The sequence below is a fragment of the Pongo abelii genome, chromosome 5 (genome assembly GCF_028885655.2).
Source record: "Pongo abelii isolate AG06213 chromosome 5, NHGRI_mPonAbe1-v2.0_pri, whole genome shotgun sequence".
NCBI lineage: Eukaryota > Metazoa > Chordata > Mammalia > Primates > Hominidae > Pongo > Pongo abelii.
The window spans coordinates 57,534,388-57,554,209 of record NC_071990.2 but is presented as its reverse complement, the minus strand read 5'-3'; the positions used below and the strand labels follow the sequence as shown (position 1 = coordinate 57,554,209).

The following is a 19,822-nucleotide window of genomic DNA, read 5'->3' as shown; positions in this document are numbered from 1 at the left end:
GGGATCTGTTCAACAAATAAAGCTTGAAAAAACTGGTTAACCATTTGGAAAAAAAAATTAAAGGAAATGGATCTCTTATTACACACACATACACACATGCACACACACAACTTCAGATGGATTAAGAATTTAAACATCAAAAACAAAAGTTTAAATTTTGCAAGAAAATGTAAGTGCAGGTATTTTGAACTTGGGGCAGGAAAGAATTTCTTAGGCATAAAATCATTGATCATAATAAAAAAGATTAATAAATTCAGCTAAATTAAAATTAAGAAATTTTCTTCATTAAGGCACATTAAAGAAAGTGAAAAGACACATCACAACTGGTGGATATTTGCAATACTGTTAAGTGACAAATCAGTAAGGAAAAAGAAGCCAGCAATTCAATAGAAAATAGGCAGAAGACATGAACAAACATTTTACAGAACAGAAAACCCATAGGGCTTATAAATATACAAAAGGATGCTCAACCTCATTAACAACCAGGGAAAAGAAGATCAAGATGATAACAAGATATCATTTGGGGCAAAAATATGAATGAGCTTGACAAAAGCATGGAGTAGATGTGGATCAATGGAATTTCCTCATATTTCTGGTGGGAATGTAAATTGGCAGAACTACTCTGGAAAACATTTGACATTATCTTGTAAAGTTTACCATTCACCTAACCTCTGATCTTGCAATTGATTTCTAGGTCTATATATAAGAGAAACTTTCAGTATTTGTAGTCTAAGACTTTCCATAACACTGTTGTTCATAATGGCGAAAACCTGAAAACAGCCCAAATTCCCATTGATAGGACAATGGGTAAATGAGTTGTGTTAATTACAAGTTGGGATATTATACAGCATTGATAGTGAATAAATTACAGCCAAAATGAATTAATTTCAGTAAAATGTTGAGTGAGAAATGCAAGTTCCAGAAGTAAACAATATGGTATACTTTATGTAAAGTTTAAGAACAGATAAAACTAATGATACATTATCTAGATAAATATAGATTATATATCACATATGATATATAATCCGTAATATATAATATATTTATATAGAAATGTATAGCGACATTATAGTTGTGTATATATTTTTATAAAACTATTATTGTTATTATTTATTTATTTATTTACTTTTTGAGATGGAATCTCACTCTGTCTCCCAGGATGGAGTGCAGTGGCGCGATCTCGCCTCACTGCAACCTCCACCTCCCAGGTTCAAGTGATTCTCCTGCCTCAGCCTCCTGAGTAGCTGGGATTTCAGGCACGCGCCAGCATGCCCAGCTAATTTTTTTGTACATTTAGTAGAGACAAGGTTCTGCCATATTGCCCAGGCTGGTTTCAAACTCCTGACCTCAAGTCATCTGCCCACCTTGGACTCCCAAAGTGCTGGGATTACAGGCATAAGCCACCATGCCCAGCCTATAAAACTATTAAAACACAAGTAAATTAAACAAAATTGAATATGATTACCTCTAGAATGAGGCAGGCAGGGAATGGGGTAGGTGAGGAGTCTATAGGAAGTTACAAGTTTTAGTAATGTTTTAGGTCTTGGGATGGGCAGCAGCTTTATTGGAGATCATTGTATTTTTTAAGTAAAAAATAAAAGTTGACATGAGGCAATATATAGAGAACATCTATCATATTGCATTGCACATAGTAAACATTCAATAATCATTTTTATCATGTTAGTATACAACATGGTTTCCTTCTTTGTAATTCTTCTCCTTTCTCCATTTCTCTTTGTATTTCCCATTCACAACCTTCTGAATGAGACTATGCTATGAGGTCAATTTTGGGGCTTATTGCATCAGAGAAGGTGGAGAGCAGATTCAGTTGAAAAAAAGCATTCACGGCTGGGCATGGTGGCTCACGCCTGTAATCTCAGCACTTTGGGAGGCCGTGGCTGGTGGATCACGAGGTCAGGAAATCGAGATCATCCTGGATAACACGGTGAAACCCTGTCTCAACTAAAAACACAAAAAATTAGCCGGGCCTGATGGCATGCACCTGTAGTCCCAGCTACCTGGGAGGCTGAGGCAGAAGAATCCCTTGAACCCAGGAGGCGGAGGTTGCAATGAGCCGAGATCATGCCACTGCACTCCAGTCTGGGCAACGGAGCAAGACTCTGTCTCAAAAAAAAAAAAAGAAAGAAAAAAGGAAAAAAGCATTCACATTTACCTTTTAGTTTAAAAAATAGTTTTAAAGGTCAATAGCAAGACAATTATTTGAAAACATATGCTTATAAGTTGTAACATTCAAGCTGTGTTGAGACAAAAGGATTTTCTGAAACTACCAAACTGGCATATATATATATATCTCCAAATCTGGAAAATTGGAGTACAGAGTGGAATTTATAAGGATACAAACCTAGAAGTTTGTTGTATAAAATTTTAAAGAATTAACCTGAGAGTAGAAGAAGCAAAGGTATAACATAAAGAAAGCCTCTACTGCCCAGGAAAAGAAAAGACATTCTGGTGCATGGAGGAGGAGCCTGGGCAATAAGAACTTGATTAGCATGAAATCTGATTTAAATGTCTTTGCTCTTCTTGCCCCTGCCCTTTAGGGGGAAAGGGGATGAATCTCCGGTAGAGGTGTATGATAGATACATACAGATAAATGGGAGCAATTCCAGAACAGCAGGCTGGCTCCTTGCTTAGTGCGTTCTTCCCTAAAGAGTCCTCATGTTCAGCATCAGGGCAACATGGTGTCTCTCTGGACCATAGATTGGAAATGGCCAAATTGGTGTCCAGATAAATGGGCCAGAGACAACATCCAGATTTCCCAGAGCTCATGCAAAACAGCTGGAGAATCCAAATGTGCTTGTATCCTAGTTAGGGAATAGGTAAGTTCTGGAGGAACTAATGAAATATAAACAGCTGGCTGGGCACAGTGGCTCACGACTGTAATCCCAGTACTTTGGGAGGCGGAGGTGGGAAGATCAGTTGAGGTCAGGAGTTCAAGACCAGCCTGGCCAATATGGTGAAACCGCGTCTCTACTAAAAATACAAAAAAATTAGCCAGGCGTGGTGGCTCATGCTTGTAATCCCAGCTACTTGGGAGGCCGAGGCACGAGAATTGTTTGAAAACACAGGAGGTGGAGGTTGAAGTGAGCAGAGATCGTGCCACTGCACTCCAGCCTGGGTGACAGAGCAAGACTCCGTCTCAAAAAAAAAGAAAAGAAAAGAAACACAAACAGCTTAATATCTAGACAGAGAGGCCACAAGGTGCCAGAACATTATAGAAGATGGCAGTGTGTGCCAGGATGGCAAACTTCAGCAGCAGCTACCAATAGAATCCCCAATGGACCTGTAAGGATTGGCTCAACAGTAACACCAAGGGACACCCTGAAACAAGGCAGGGAAGTTAAAACCTCAGTAAAAGATCAGATATCTTTCCCCAGAGGCTGAGTGCAAGACTTTGAAAAACTTGGTTCACTTCCCAAGAAAAGAAGGTGGAGGAGGGGAAGAATTTAGAATTCATTGAGGCTTAAATCCTGAAGTGACTTAAATAATAATAACTCAAAAAGACTGTTTTACACTAGAAAATGAATAAACAAGTTTAAGCTTTTTATTGTCTTATCAATCCAGCATAGACTTGAAAGCCAGATGAGATTGGTGATAGAAAACACAACTACATTTTTATATGATTTGTAGCATTTACATTCAACCTTTATTTTATTTTGTTTATTTATTTATTTATTATTATTATTTTCTGGAAACAGGTCTTGCTCTTTTGCCCGGGCTGGAGGGCAGTGACACAATTTTAGCTCACTGCAGCCTCGAACTCCTGGGCTCAAGCAGTCCTCCTGCCTTAGCCTCCCAAGTAGCTGGGATTATAGGTGCGAGTCACTATACCTGGCCCTCACCTTTATTTTATAAATGTACAAATATGTGTATATGTTTGTATATTTCATTGTTATATATGTGTTTGTATATATATATATACATATGTAATACATCTTATAGTGTTGAAAATTACTAATATCATAAGTAGGCAAATAGCTATACCCACGTTAAATGTATAAATCTTAAAGAACAAATTATGTATTGATTAAATAGAAATAAGAAATTTTTAAAAACTGAAGATAGCCTATTGATACCATAATTCTATTAGTAGTAATTAGTATCTGTGGTCTAGTTCTTGTTAGCAAGTTTTAGCAAGTTGCTACAAGAGGGAAAGGACATCAGGCAAAAGCAATCCATTTGTAAGCATCAGTGGAAGGAAATGAAGTTAACAGACACATATTAGATTGGGAGAATATATTTGTAATATATCAAACCATAAGAGACTAATTTCTACAATAGATAAGGTATTTGTGCAAATCAATAAGAATTGACAGAACAGGAAATCCATCAGAATAAATCAAGAAAACGAACAGAAAACAAAAACCTAATAGAAAAATGGACAGGCAGAGACTGCTAGCTATCTCCAGGTGTCTGTTCTACCATTCTTGTATAATACAATAAAGGTTTTAGCTGGGCTCATAGTTGTCAGCTAAAGGCTTCATTTCCCTGACTCCCACGCAGCTCAGTGTGACTATATGACTAAGTTCCCTCCAATAGGATATGAGCAGGAGTATTTTGGACCACTGACTTGTTGATAACCTTAAAAGAACAAGCATGCCTTCTTCTGCCGGTATTCTCCTTCTTCTATTAGCAGAGGGGAAGGCATGATGGGAGAGTGAGGGGAGGGTAGTCATCTTAGACCCAGAGATAGAGGTTGTGTATTGAGGAAGGTAGATCAACAAGGTAAGAGGGACACTCAACATGTGGAGCTGCCATAGCACCCCTAAACTGCTCTTACTATTAGGTAAGAGGGAAATAAACTTCATCCTGTATAAGCCATTATTGTGTTATTTGGGTCTATTTTACAGCCTTTGCAACATACATCATAACTAGTCCAAAATTGAGTACCCAGAAGTACGAATACCTAAAACCTGAAATATATTTGAATTACTGAGAGGTCAGGTGGTAGCGCACAGGCGTGGCATGCTGGATAGCCATTGATTCTTGTTAGACCTTGGGGCATATTTGGTACAACAGTCACCTGGAATACCTTTGAAGGCAGACCACAAGCTTATTGAGCTTGGAAAAACAATGCTGGTATGTATCAGCTACTCCTTGTCAGTGCTGGTCAGTGTGCAAGCAGACATGGAAGGCTCTCTGAGTGCAGCATGCAATTTAAATTAACTGAGAGTCCAGTAATATTCAATCTTCAAGTTTTGAAAAAGCCAATTACTTTTATATCTAAATAGCAGAAGGTAAGACTGTATCCTCAAGGCTTTCTCGAGAGCTTTTCTTTAAGTGTTCTTGCCAGATAATGGGATCCAGCCCAGTGGTAAGCTTCAGATGCAGGTTGTTTCCTTCAAGCTTTTTGTTTTGTATGGTGTTTAGATAATTGTCATAAATTGGAGAGAGAAGAGGCTGAACACAGATGCCATAATTGAAGAGAACAGTTTTCATGCTTGCAATCTATGATCAAATAAAATCTCTGGCTATAGTGAATTTCAATGGAACAAAAAAGAAATAAGTGGTTTAGAAAGCTATTAAGTTTTTGCTAAAGAAGCCACAATACCGGCCTACAAGAGCATGTGACTGTTTTTACCTCTCAAGCAATCCTTGAGTTTCTCCAAACCTGCATCAGCAGATTAAAACAATGAGATATCATTTTCTCCCATCAATTTGGCAAAAACTAGAAATTTGGATATTAATGCTAACAGTTGTAGGGAAGTACAAATATAGGAACCTCTTAAACACTGGTGCTGGGCACGTACACTGATGTGAACACTCTCGAAAAGTAATTTTATAATATTTAGTCAAATGAACTAGAAATAAACACATAACTTATAAGGTATAAATTACTCTCCTATGTATTTTTCCCAGATAAATTGTCACACAGTTTTTTTTTCTTTGCTTTTTTTTTTTTTTGAGACAAGGTCTGGCTCTGTCACCCAGTCTGAAGTGCAGTGATGGGAACACAGCTCACTGCAGCCTGAAACTCCTAGACTCAAGCGATTCTCCCACCTCAACCTCCCAAGTAGCTAGGACTACAGGTGTAAGCAGTTGCACCCGATTAATTTTAAAATTTTTTTGGTAGAGAGAGGGTCTCCCTGTGTTGCCCAGGCTGGTCACAAACTCATGGGCTCAAGTGATCCTCCTGCCTCAGCCTTCCAAAGTGCTGGGATTATAGGTGTAAGCCACTGCATCCAGCCTCACAAAGTTTCTTAAAAGGACATGTATAAGGATATTTACTTTGTCATTGTTTGTGGTAGCAAGATGCTGGAGGCAATCTAGGTATTCATCACTGAGGAAAGGATAAATAAAAAACATGGTGCTATGCAGCAGCTAGAAGCAATGGATCAGATGTATATATAGCAATATAGATAGGTATTAAAAACAGTGCTAATTGTGTGGAAACAAGCAAAGTGTCCATCAATGAATGGATGGATTAAAAAACTGTAGAATTAATATATTTATAAATTGAATATCATTGAGCCCTAAAAAAGAACAAGATCTTGCTATTTGCCACAATGTAGATGAGGCTGGAGGATGTTATGTTGGGTGAAGTAAACCAGACGCAGAAAGAAAATTATTGCATGATCTCACTTATATCTGGAATCTAAAAAAAACTTTCAAATATTCAGAGATAGAGAACAAAACAGTGGTTACCAGGGCAGATGGGGCTTAGAGGAGAGAAAATGAGGAGATGTAAGTCAGAGGATATGAAGTAGCAGATACACAGAACAAACAGGTTTAGAGATCTAACGTACCACACGAGGACCATAGGTAATAAAATTGTTTTGTGTTTGGGATTCATGCAACATGTGTAGATTTTATCTGCTCTTGTCACAAAAATTTTAAAAATGGGTAACTGTGAGTGATGGATATGTTAATTTGCTTCACTATAGTAACCTTCATACTATCTATATGTTTCCTATAACGTGATGTTATATACCCGAAATATACACAATAAAATTTATTTTAAAAAAACAGTGTTGATTGAAAATTAGAAACAGATTAAGGTCTATATTTTAATACCACTGTACTATCAAATGATGTACACATAAGGTGGTACAGTGTTGTGTGGTTTGTATTAAATAGTAAGAAAAGGATTAGAAACAACTGATATTTATCATAGGAAACCAGTTAAATAAAGGATGGTGAATACACACAGTGCAATAACATGGAGCTGTAAAAAATACAAAGCTCTCTGTATAATAATGGAAATACCTTCAAAATATATTAAGTAAAAAAGAAAAGTATAAAGCAATATATATGGTTAGTTTTGTGCCAAAGACAAGGATAAGAATGTATATTCATATTTGATTTATTTGAATGAAGAAACACTGGAAAGATAAACAAGAAAGCAATAAATGTAATTACTTATATTGGGAGGCTGGTGGCAGGAACAGGGTAGGTGGGAGACAGGGGTGTTAGGGAGACTTTTCACCGTTTACCTTTAAAAAATATGTTAAACCATAAGAATGTAATATTTATTTAAATAATTAAGAATATATGAAATAAAACACTACATTACAGAGACATACACAAATATATTATTACAAAAACACACAAATAAAAAGATACAGAAATAAACATATTGATTGGTTGTCCAAAGTATAGGAGGGGAATGGGAGTGGGGAATTCAGATTTAAAAGGAACAAATGAATAAATAAAAATAGGAAAGGCACCCTGACCAAACCAGTGATAAGAATGGGCCACAAACTGGGGTCTAAAAAGAAAAACAAACAGTATGTCTTAAAGATGAGGCATTCCAATTTCTTCTGTATTTGGGGAGAGGAAAAAATATTTTCTGACAGTTTGCTGATCTTTAATTTCTCAGACTATTAAGGAAAGTTTGAACAATAGAAGCAGGTCAATTGTTGAATATGTTTCTACCTCAACTGTTCTACATTAAAAAGAGAACATAAGATGGTGCAGTGGCTTACACCTGTAATCCCAGCACTTTGAGAGTCTGACGTGGGAGGACTTAAGCCTAGGAATTTGAGACCAGCCTGGGCAACACAGGGAGACCCTGTCTCTACAAAACATTTTTAAAAAGAAAAAGAACATAAGATTATATTTTCTCCATTGAATAAAGAAATGAAAAGAATTAAATAATAGAAGAGGGAGAAGCACTAATAAATTATTGAAAGAAACCATGAAATTATGATTGAGCTAGATAACAAAGTTGAGTCAAGGTAACAAAAAACCAACCTGTCCTTTATCCATGTCACTATTTGCATTTTCTGAGTCCATTGTCTCTGTCCTTTTCCTCTTTCCTTTTCTAAAAGCTTGTGTATTGGTAATTTCATCTGTCTGCAAGATCTTCTGCATTTTCTCAATTAGTTATCAAAGGTTTTCTGAAATCCTAGGAGTAGGGAATACCCATGAAGATGATGCTATTCTGGTCGTAGCTCAAAAGTTAATGCTTTCCCTTAAAAACAAAAACAAAAACATGACACATAACATATTCACAACTGTATGTTTCATAATGGTACTAGCCACTCAGATAAACCACTTTTATTGTTTCCTATTCTCCCTTCCACTGATGAATTTAGTACACATTTTCATTTGATGCAAAAGTCTTCTAATTTCATCATCACCACAAATATTTTCATATTTTCATGATGTGATATGCAGTGAGTTGTAATTTACAAAATCAAACATTGTAACACTTTTTCATAAGTTTTTTTCTTATCAAACAGTTATATTATGAGGCGTCTAAGAAACTAGAAACATTACAAATTTATAAAAACAGTATCTCAGAGGACTGACCTTATATATCTTTAGGAAAAAGACGTTAATAATAGATTTCATAAGAACCAAAGACTAAAATATTCCAGGGAAATCAGTAAGAATTTCTTAAAAGGTTTTTTTTCCCCTAAAAGTTCTTAAGTCTTGAAATGCAAGATTTTCCTTGGTGTAAACTGAAGAATTGTGCCATAAAAAATGGGGGAAAAATCTCAAGGGCAATAGTACTTTCATAAAGATTTTAAAGAATAATCATATGATTACCTGAGATCATGTCACTGCACTCCAGCCTGGGTGACAGAGTAAGACTCTGTCTCAAAAAAAAAAAAAAAGAAAGTAAAGTAAAGTAAAAAGAAAACATATGGCAAAACCTTTATGTGACTGGATTTTTCAAAGATTTCTTGGGTATGATACCAAAGGGGATAGGCAATAAAACAAAAAATAGGAATATTGGACTTCGTGCAAATTAAAGTTCTGTGCATCAAAAGTCACTATTAACAGAGTTAAAAAGGCAACCCATAGAATGTGAGAAAATATTTTCAAATAATGAATTTAATGAGATTAATATCCAGAATGCACAGAATTGTTAAAACTTAACAAAACATGATTCAAAAATGAGTAAAGGACTTGAACAGACTTTTTTCCATAGAAGATATACAAATGGCCAATATCACATGAAAAGGTGCTTAGCGTCACTAATCATTAGGAAATGCAAATCAAAACTACAAGGAGAAACTACCTCATAGCCATTAGGATGACTACAAACAAAAAAAAACAAAATCATAAGTATTGGTAAGGATATAGAGGAACTGGAACCCTGTGCACTGTTGGTGGTAATGTAAGATGGTGCTGCCACTGATGGAAAACAGTACGGAACCTTCTAGAAAAATTAAAAATAAAATTACCATATGATCCAGCAATTCTACTCCTGGGTATATACTAAAAAGAATTAAAGCATAGTCTTGAAGAGATACTTGCATACCATGTTCATAGCAGCATTATTCACAATAGCTAAAAGGGGGAAGCAACCTATGTCCATCGAAAGATGAATAAATAAGCAAAATGGGCACATACATATAATGTAATAGTATTCAACCTTTAAAAGGAAGGAAATTCTGATGTTCTATAACATGGATTTACCTTGAGAACATTATGCTAAGTGAAATATGCCAGTTCCAAAAATACCAATATTGTATAATTCCATTTACATGAGGTACCAGAATAGTCAAATTCATAGAGACGGAAAGTAGAATGGTGATTGCCAGGGGCTAGGGGAAGTGAGGGAATAGGAACTATTGTTTAATGAGCACAGAGGTTCAGTTTTGTAAGATGAAAAGTATCCTGGAGATGGATGGTAGTGATGGTTGCACAATAATACAAAGGTACTTAATGTTACTGAACCAAACAGTTAAAAATGATTAAGTTGGTAAATTTTATGTTATGTGTGTTTTACCACAACAAAAAACTTGGAGAAAAACAAATTAGTTTAAAAAAACACAGTTTTTGTATTATCCCCAGTTGTATTAATATTAAACTTTTCTCCTGCAGATATGATTTGGTTAAAGAGCAAACCCTCAAGTTTCTTCACAAACACACAATTCACTCAAGACCAACCAGATATAGACATATCAGACCTTATTTAGAATGTCTACTTTCCAGTAGATTTCAGGTCAATATTATGTTATAAATTCCACAAACAGGTGATTCAATGTTTATATTAGCTGCCAATTAGCAAATTCAGAAGGAACATTATTAATATGGCTATATATTAAATACTACCAGTTTCTGATAGGTAGTAAAAAAATTCACTATGTGGCTATCTGCCCCCAATTTATTTATTTATTTACTTACTAAAAGAACGCATCTTATTAATTCTCTAATAGTTGCAGGAGATGAGATGAAACATGAACACAGCCATGATAACACTTACAATATGTGGTTGGGGCGGGGTGCGGTGGTTCACGCCTGTAATCCTAGCACTTTGGGAGGCCAAGGTTGGCAGATCACCTGAGTTCAGGAGTTTGTGACAAGTCTGGCCAACATGGTGAAACAAAAATTAGACGGGCTGCTGGCATGTGCCTGTAATCCCAGCTACTGGGGAGGCTGAGGCACGAGAATTGCTTGAACCTGGGAGGCGGAAGTTGTAGAGAGCCCAGATCATGCCACTGCACTCCAGCCTGGGTGACAGAGTGAGACTCTGCCTCAAAAAAAGAAAAAATGTGGTTGGAGGAATAATATAAGCCAAGGGCTTTAAATTTTTTTTGACTGTTACAGTAAAAAATACATTTTGATCTAGAAAACACACACACACACAACTAAAACAAAATTTTAAGAAACATATTTACCCTTACTTATTTACCCTTACATGCAATGCACTGTCTCAGTTTCTATTCTGTCTGCTCTATTTTATTTCATTTAAAAAAAGTGCTGGTCATAGCACATTAAACTGATTTCACAACCCATTAATGGATTATAATTCAAAGTTTGAAAAACAATGTCCTAAGCAACATCCAAATTATGAAAAACACAGTGTCTCAAAATTAAAACCTAGAAAAAGGGGAGTTTTGTAATTAATGGAAGCAAATCAAAACATAAATTCTCAATGCATTTATGTTTAATTTTAACAAATCAATGACACAACTAATGCAGGAATTCAAAAGCCACCTCTGAAATTCTAAAAAAAAAAAAGTCACCAAACCTAAGGAAACTAAATTAATATCAAAATATAATACAGGTGTCTCATCTGCCTTTGTATTTAAATATAAGTTCTCTATTATGAATTCAATTAAAATTTTGAAAGGCAAGTACAGCACTACAATAAAATCTAAGTACTCTTTCATAGGTTTCAAAAGTTTTGGATTGCTTTATACATATATCAGTTTTGAAATGTATAGACATAAAAGACCCCTTGTAGTACTCAGGTCAGAATATGAACTGAAGACTCCCCTCTAAATAAATTCAAAAGTGGCAGGAAACTAGCGCCAATATAATTCTAAATAGCCAGTGGCTGGCTTAATGATTTCTATAAAACAGACTACTAGTTTTAGTCCAGCTGCATAGCAAGATAGGGCATGGAGGAAGGAGATGCCTATATTATTTATTTTTAGTTATATATGTTCTAGAGGAAGACAAATCAAGATTGAAATGGCTGTAAATGATTGGGTGCATTCTGAGCACTCCAACCCTCAGACAGCACTCTGCTGAGCAAAACAAATGCATGGCTTTCTCACCAAAGTGTTCTGACTTCTAGAGGGAAAACTACTGGGTTTTACTAATGTCCATTAGGCAGCATTTCAACTTACTGTTTTTACTTCTTTCATTTTCTTTTCTTTTTTTTTTTTTTGAGACAGAGTCTGACTGTCTCCCAGGCTGGAGTGCAGTGGCGCCATCTTTGCTCACACAACCTCCGCCTCCTGGGTTCAAGTGATTCTCCTGCCTCAGCCTCCCGAGTAGTTAGGATTACAGGCGCCTGCCACCACGGCTGGCTAATTTTTTGTATTTTTATTAGAGACGGGGTTTCACCGTGTTAGCCAGGATTGTCTTGAGCTCCTGACCTCGTGATCCGCCCACCTCAGCCTCCCAAAGTGCTGGGATTACAGGCGTGAGCCACCGCACCTGGCCACTTCCTTCATTTTCAAATGACATAAATATTTTCAATTTCCAAGTTGTTCTGGCAATATCATGATTAAAAAAATGGTCAGTGTGCTTCGGGATGGTTCGACAATGCTGCCAAACTGTTATGGCATAACTTGGACTGGATTAGAGATTATGTGGGAGCCTAAGAAACATTATGTTTGGGCCAAGTGCAGTGGCTCACACCACTGTGGCTTTGGGAGGCTGAGGTGGGAGGATTGCTTGAGCCCAGGAATTTAAGACCAGCCTGAGCAACATGGTGAGAATCCATTTCTACGAAAAATAAAAAAAAATTAGCCAGGCATGGTGGGGCACACCTGTAGTCCCAGATACTGGGGAGGCTGAGGTGGGAGGATCATGAGAGCCCAGGAGTTTGAGGCTGCAGTGAGCTGTGTTCCTGTTGCTGCACTCCAGCCTGGGTGACAGAGTGAGATCTTGTCTCAAAAAAAAAAAAAAAGAAAAAAAGAAAAGAAAAGAAGCATTATGCTTGAGGGGGCTATAGACCTGAATCATTTTATATTTTCCATGAAGGGAAAGGAAAGGAAAACATTCTTATCTTTCTGGAGTTTGTGGACGTACTTTTACTAAAGCTAATTGAATGAATAAGCAGTGATATCATGTGTTTTCATATGTGTAACCATTATCTAGAAAAGAAATTAATTTAGTTCCCTATACTGACCTATATGACATCCTTGGATCTCTCCAATTCTGCCTCTTTCACTTAATAAGAATAAAAACATAGCTAACATTAACTGAATATTTAGTATATATAAGGTGCTATTCTATGCATTTAACCTCTACTAACTCATTTAATCCTCACAGACACCCTCTGTGGTAGGAGCAAGTATTATCCACACTTTACAGATGAGGGAGCTGAGGTCCCCAGTGGAACCTGGCAACCACTCCTAGTTGGTAATCCATAAGCAGGCTGAAGAAGGGCTCAAGCCAGAACTTAGCAACTAATCATCAAGTCAGCTTTGTAACAGGTTGTCAATTCCAATAATGAGATTTTTACTTTTTTCACTTCAAGTAGTCCCTTACAGGGCCCTCCTTGCCTAAGTTTGCCCTGTAGTACCATTCCCACAGAGACTGGAGTCTTGGCTTGCTCATCAGTGTTTATTAGGACTATAGTCCTGGTTAGAGGGTAGAGAAGGAGATCCCTTCTTTGGCCCTCCAGATGCTTTCCCTAGCTGTCTCTATTTCACTCTCTGAGTCTGGAGTTTGACCTGTTTGGGCTCCCGAACTCTCTTTTCAGCTGAGTTCAGCCAATGAGTGTCCAGGCATGAGATCAGAGGGAGGGAGGACAGCGAGTCAGGCTCCCTTCCTGTGGGGTCAGTTCAGATTTCATGTGCCCGTCTCCTTTCAGGTTGCAATAACCACGCCTTTCCTGTCCCTTTGGTCCAGGGCTGGTAACATTTCCACCATGACTAGCCCTGAGGTACAGCATGATCCTTCATGGTTTCCCTATACCCAGCCCACACTTTCTTAAATAGTCCCTTAGTTAAAGCCTTTTCAAATCATCCTAATTTTAGTGGGCCATCTATTTCTTGCCAGAACTCTGACTGATACAACATGGCAGGGCTCCTCATACCTCCTGATTGCCTGTATGTCTATTTGTTGCCAGCCAGTAGATTCCTTCTGTTGCCAATATTTCCACCTGCTATCTCCCTACGGACATCTGATACTGAAAATGTACCTGATCTACACTATTTGTTTGCTGGGTTATTACTGTTCTATTGGATATGGCTTGTATTTCTAATTTCCACGTTCTGACATGATCCATCCTACCACTGATCAAGCTCTATTTCCAGGGGCAAAGGGTTTTTTTTTTTTTTTTTTGCTCTTTTCTTCATGCATGCTCATATCTGTATTACTGGATCAATACCCCTAGTATTGCTGGTATCACTGGCTCCACATGTTAGCTTCATCATCTGTACCAGAGTCCCTCTGTTGCTCCTGACCTGGCAAGAGAACCAAGTGCTAAATGACCCAGCCTTTGTCTTATCAGAAATTAAACAGTGTGGCTGGCTTACTTTCATCTTGATGTGTTCACGAAGAAGACTATAGCACAGAGGTAATAGCACAGAAATAAGAGGCTGGGAAAAGTGGAAGGCAATCTTCACCTGCTCCACAGTGTCACTTACCCCAATCAATTGTCAATAAAAACCCTGCAGGCACAGGCAGAACTATCTGAAAATTTGCACAAGAAAGTAAATGCAAAATTCAGAGGGACTCTAAAATTTTCCTGTGGTTCTAGGGCCTCTGAACATTTTCTTCTTGGCTATTATTGTGTTACTACTTGTCCCCCCAATAATTATGTGCCTTCCCTCATATTTATAAAAAAACAGGCCAGGCGCAGTGGCTCACGCCTGTAATCCCAGCACTTGGGAGGCCGAGGCAGGTGGAACATCTTAGGTCAGGAGTTCAAGACCAGCCTGGACAACATGGTGAAACTTCATCTCTACTAAATATACAAAAACTAGCCAGGCGTGGTGGCAAGTGCCTGTAACCCCAGCTACTCTGGAGGCTGAGGCAGGAGAATTGCCTGAACCCGGAAGGTGGAGGTTGCAGTGAGCCGAGATCATGCCATTGCACTCCAGCCTGGGTGACAGAGCAAGACTCGGTCTCAAACAACAAACAAACAAACAAACAAAAAACAAACCACAGGTTCAGAGTTAAGCCTAGAGAGGAGTAAAATCAATTACAAGTTCTATTTTAGGAGGACTATAAGTCATGTGAACTGTTTTCTATTTCACATTTTTTTATTAATGTGGAACTTTCTATTCATCTTGAAAGTTGAGAGCAAAATGAGATTATTAAGCTTTTTGCTTTAAGTAAATGTATTCTACAACATCAATAACTTTTAGACCAATTTTGTAAATTCACAAAATCTAATATGTAACTCTGATCCAAGAATCAATGCTTACGCATAAAAATAGGCGTGATTCAACTCTCAAATATTAATCTAATCAATTATAATGTGAAAAGATGAGATCATTTCTTTTTGAAATATCTATCCCATTATACACTATGTTAATATCACATATGTATATATATAAATTTTTTTGTGTGTGTGACAGGATCTTGCTTTGTCACAGAGACTGGAGTGCAGCAGCGCTATCAACGCTCACTGCAGCCTTGAACTTCTAGGCTCAAGAGATCCTCTGATTTTGTAATGCATTTTTCTCTCTCACTGAAAATCCTAGCTCCTAACAATATCAACATATCTGTTTGCTAAATAATATTTCTAAACAGTTTTTTGATACAAGTCCTGGTGTTACAGGTATGAGCCACCATGCCTGGCCTAATATCATATATTAATGAAATAACTGGTTACCATTCACCATTATCTCCATTAACTTTGTAATTTTATACTATCAAAAGTTTAGGTCTAAATATAATTAATGTGCTGAGTCACATATTTTAGATAATTTACTTAATAAATCATCGTAAGTGGAGTTCCCCTCTTACCTGTTACCAACCATTTCTCTCCTTACTCTGATATTTTTTCTTACCACCTTGAAGCAACATTAACATTTTAAAAAAACAAATGATCAGCTACATTACACATTTTATCAAGTTATTTCCCTATCCCTATGAAGGTCATTTAGAAAAATACATTTATTATATATTTATGAGTGAAAGTGCTATCAATAAACTCATAGAGTAATCAAAATGAAAAGGAATGTAAAAGGCCATCTTGTCTCAGTGTATTAGCATATCTGGGTGTGGTTAGCCATGGGGCAAGTCAGAACTAAAAAACCAGTTAAGGATGGAGAATGCAAGTGTTGATCAAAGAAGAAAGCTCAAGGAAATGGGATGAATCTCTTTAAGCCAGCTGAGGCCCAGGAAGCTATATTAAAGCAAGGATGGATAGATGGGTAGAGTGAGATCAAAGTAGGCAACCTAACCTCGAGGTTCAGAAGTTTCAAAGACTGAGAGGAGGCCAGGTGAGGAGGCTCACACCTGTAATCCCAATACTTGGGAGACAGAGGTGGGAGGATTGCTTGAAGCCAAGAATTACCAGCCTGAGTAACATAATGAGACTTTGTCTACTAAAAATAAAATAAATTAGCCAGCTATGGTGGTGCCTGCTTGCAGTCTCAGCTACCTGGGAGGTTATGCCAGGAGGATTGCTTGAGCCTGGGAGATGGAGGCTACAGTAAGCTATGATCAGGCCACTGCACTCCAGCGTGGGCAACAGGGCAAGCCCCCATCTTAAAAAAAAAAAAAAAAAAGACAAAAAGACAGAGGAATAGGGGACTTAGCAGGGATGGCATTTGAGGACAGTGTTGTCAGTCCTTGATTTTATGGTAGAGAAGTTGTTAGAGCAGTCAGCAGGACACAGAACCTTGGGTAAATGTACATCCTGTTCATAGAAAGAGGGAAAGACTAAACTTGTCCTTCTATGAAAAGATAGAAAGCTTAGTGAGATACTCTTTTTTATTGGTAGAGGTACAGTTTTGCTATGTAGTTATTTCAAGATAGTCTTCCAGTCTGAAACCCTTACAAAGCAGGTCACATAAGTATTTACAATCATAGGCTCTAAAGCCAAACTGTCTGATCCATAACCCTAGCTCCAATACTTACTACCCATGTAATTTTTCTGTGCTTCTGTCTCTCCATCTGTGAAATGGGAATAATAAAATACCCCATTATGAGTTGATATGTCAGGTATATAATAATATAAGTTAATTATTATTAATTATAATATTAATTGTAATAATATAATTACTACATTCTTATAACAATATTTATATTATTAACAATATAATTATATCAATATTATCATTACAAAAATATGATATTTTATTTTATAACTAAGTATATTATTAATATTGTAATTATATTAATTTATTAATAGTAGTATTTTATTATACCACTACTAGTGTTGTATTAATTATATTATATTATATTAATTTATTAATAGTAATAAATTATGTTAATTTACTAATAGTAATATTTTTATTATTAATTGAAGCAAATTGAACCAGATTACCCCCATACAAGCTTAGGCCAAACATGTGAGAGTAGGAGGGGAGTTTATAGCATTGAGGACAGGGGACGGCTTCAATAAACATAGCTAATTAACCTTGATACCTATGAGTCTATATTAGACAAACCTCAATCTTTTGTAAAAATATAAAGAAAAAATTATTATAGCTTTCTCTTTTATAAAGGACAGCCAGGTGGTCTCCCATAGAGCAGTTTTTCCAAAGTAGGAGTCAGCTTGGCCCCGCTAAGCTTCTTTAGTTTTCTGGAGATGCTGGGTCAAATTTACCCAAGTGATAATGATGGAGACATGGCAATGAAATGGTAAGGGTGAAACTATAATTTTTTAATACAAAGAGTCTTGTGAAATTGCTGGATTAGGAGGTGTGGCCTAGGTAAATTCTTCATAGGCTAAAGGAGAGGACAGCATCTCTTGTGTACAAGGAAACATCTGACGTTCTGCTGGAGTGTTGGGTTGGCCTTCATGAATGTGGGTAGGGGTAGCCTAAGGAGAGTCAGAAGAGAGGAAGAGTAGCTGCTCAGCAAGCTCTAACTAAGAGGATTTCCTTTAGGGGAAGAGCTGCAGTGCAAATGAAGCAGGGAGGCAGTGGAAATGGAAAACATGCAACAGGAATGGTTTGTGTGGTTTGTGAAGTGCTGAAGAATTTTGATGCCACTTGCTAAGTATATGGTCTTTAGGCAACTCCTTACACCTCTAAGCCCTGGAATTCCCATCTATAAAATAGGAATAAGAGTAGTACCTACTCAGGGCTGCTGTGAGGATTGAATGAGTAAATGCACGTAAAGCATTTAGCAGAGAGTAGATACTCAATAAGTGCTAGCTGTTACTACCGATAACTAGGTGGTCCACATCAAGGTAGCCATTCAGTAATGAGGATGACCAGTACATGTTATTCCATGCCTTTTGGGGAAGTGGCACAGGTGAATAATAATCATACCAATCAACTCCCAGGGTGCTGTTGGTGCCCCTTAATCTAGGCACTAAGACCTAGACTTTTAACAGCTCACCAGATGGTAAACCACCAGGAAGTCTGATACATTAACTACAATCCTGCAATATCTTCTCTAGGTAGATTCCTGCCTCATTACAAATGACCACAGACTGAAAGTGTGCAAAGAACAGTGCCCACTAGGCCCAGAGGGGGGTCTGAGGCACCCAGGAAATCATATTGATCCAAGGTCTGTTTCCGTGTGGAATGCATGAATGTTATGTCACCAAACCCTAGAGGATCAGAAGAGAACTTGGAGCAAAAAGAACTAGCCGGACTGAGAGATCAGGATACCTCAGGAAACTGGACTTGCCCACTGGAGTGAGACAGTCACATAATGAAATAACCAGCTTCATACTGTAACAATATGTGATCATGATGATGTGACATTGAGACCTAGTATCCTGGAAATATGGTGGTGGAGAGGGAGTTGAGGTCCACAAATATGGCAAGAGTGGTGTCTTAGTCTGTTTTGTGCTGTTAAAACAGAATACCACAGGCTTAGTAATTCATAATGAACAGAAATTTATTGGCTTGCAGTACTGGAGGCTGGGAAGTCCAATATCAAGGTACTGGCATCTGGTGAGTGCCTTGCTGTCTTGCTGTGTCATCACATGGTGGAAGATGAAGATGAGAGAGGGAGAGAGAGAGAGGAGGCTGAACTAGCTCTTTTATAACAAATCCACTCCTAAAGTAACAGCATTAATCCATTCATGAGGGCAGAGCCCTCATGGTCTAATCACCTCTCAAAAGTCCCACCTGCCAATACTGTCACAACAATAATCTAATTTCTACATGAGTTTTTGCAGAAGTAAAATTTTAAACCATAGCATTCCACTCCTGGTGGGACGCTAGAAACAACGAGTAGGTGAAGCTGAACAGCTGGATGGGCAGTCTTCCCACCAGAGTGCAGAATCACCCTGGTGGGATTGAGGGCACCAATTACCATGTCTGCAGACTCCACAGTAGACTGTTGAATGTGGGCTTGGGGAAGGATTTAGGAAGAGTGGTGGCTATATTTACCAGAATGTGAGTTGTTTCTGGGAACCTAATACTAATTCCTTTTGTCCCTCTTTTAGGCCTTAAGACTACAGAAATTTTTGCAGACTGTGAACCCAAGACTAGCTTTTAGGACTAGTCCTATTGGCTTGGAATGGGCTTATCCATGCAAACATCTAGCTATAAATTGGGTAGTTAATTGGCATGAAGGCAGCTTAGGAATCAATTTATCCCTTCTTTCCATAACAGAAGTCTATGGAAGTGGTCCTAGATTGTTAACACAGTCTTTTCTTCTCTTAGGGTTACAACTGACATCCCAGTGGGAGTTACCTTAGGGGACTCATTTGACTCTCTCCCAATATGTTTAAAGATGCTAGAGGACAAATTAACTCCCAGCACATCATCTCCATTTAGTCTTTGGGTGGCAGCACTCACCTGCA

At 37.6% G+C, this 19,822-nt stretch overlaps 1 protein-coding gene across 5 annotated transcripts in view; it reads right to left on the bottom strand.

The window, feature by feature from the left end:
* Positions 1 to 8,431, bottom strand: part of BEND6 (BEN domain containing 6) — a 56,359-nt gene extending 47,928 nt beyond the window's left edge. For all 5 annotated transcript variants that reach the window (XM_054557655.2, XM_002817029.6, XM_054557656.2 and 2 more), the window contains exon 1: positions 8,212 to 8,431. In XM_054557655.2, coding sequence (XP_054413630.1) covers positions 8,212 to 8,331 — 120 coding nt within the window. In that variant the 5' untranslated portion in view covers positions 8,332 to 8,431. The remainder of the gene's footprint in view (positions 1 to 8,211) is intronic.
* Positions 8,432 to 19,822: the final 11,391 nt, after the last annotated feature.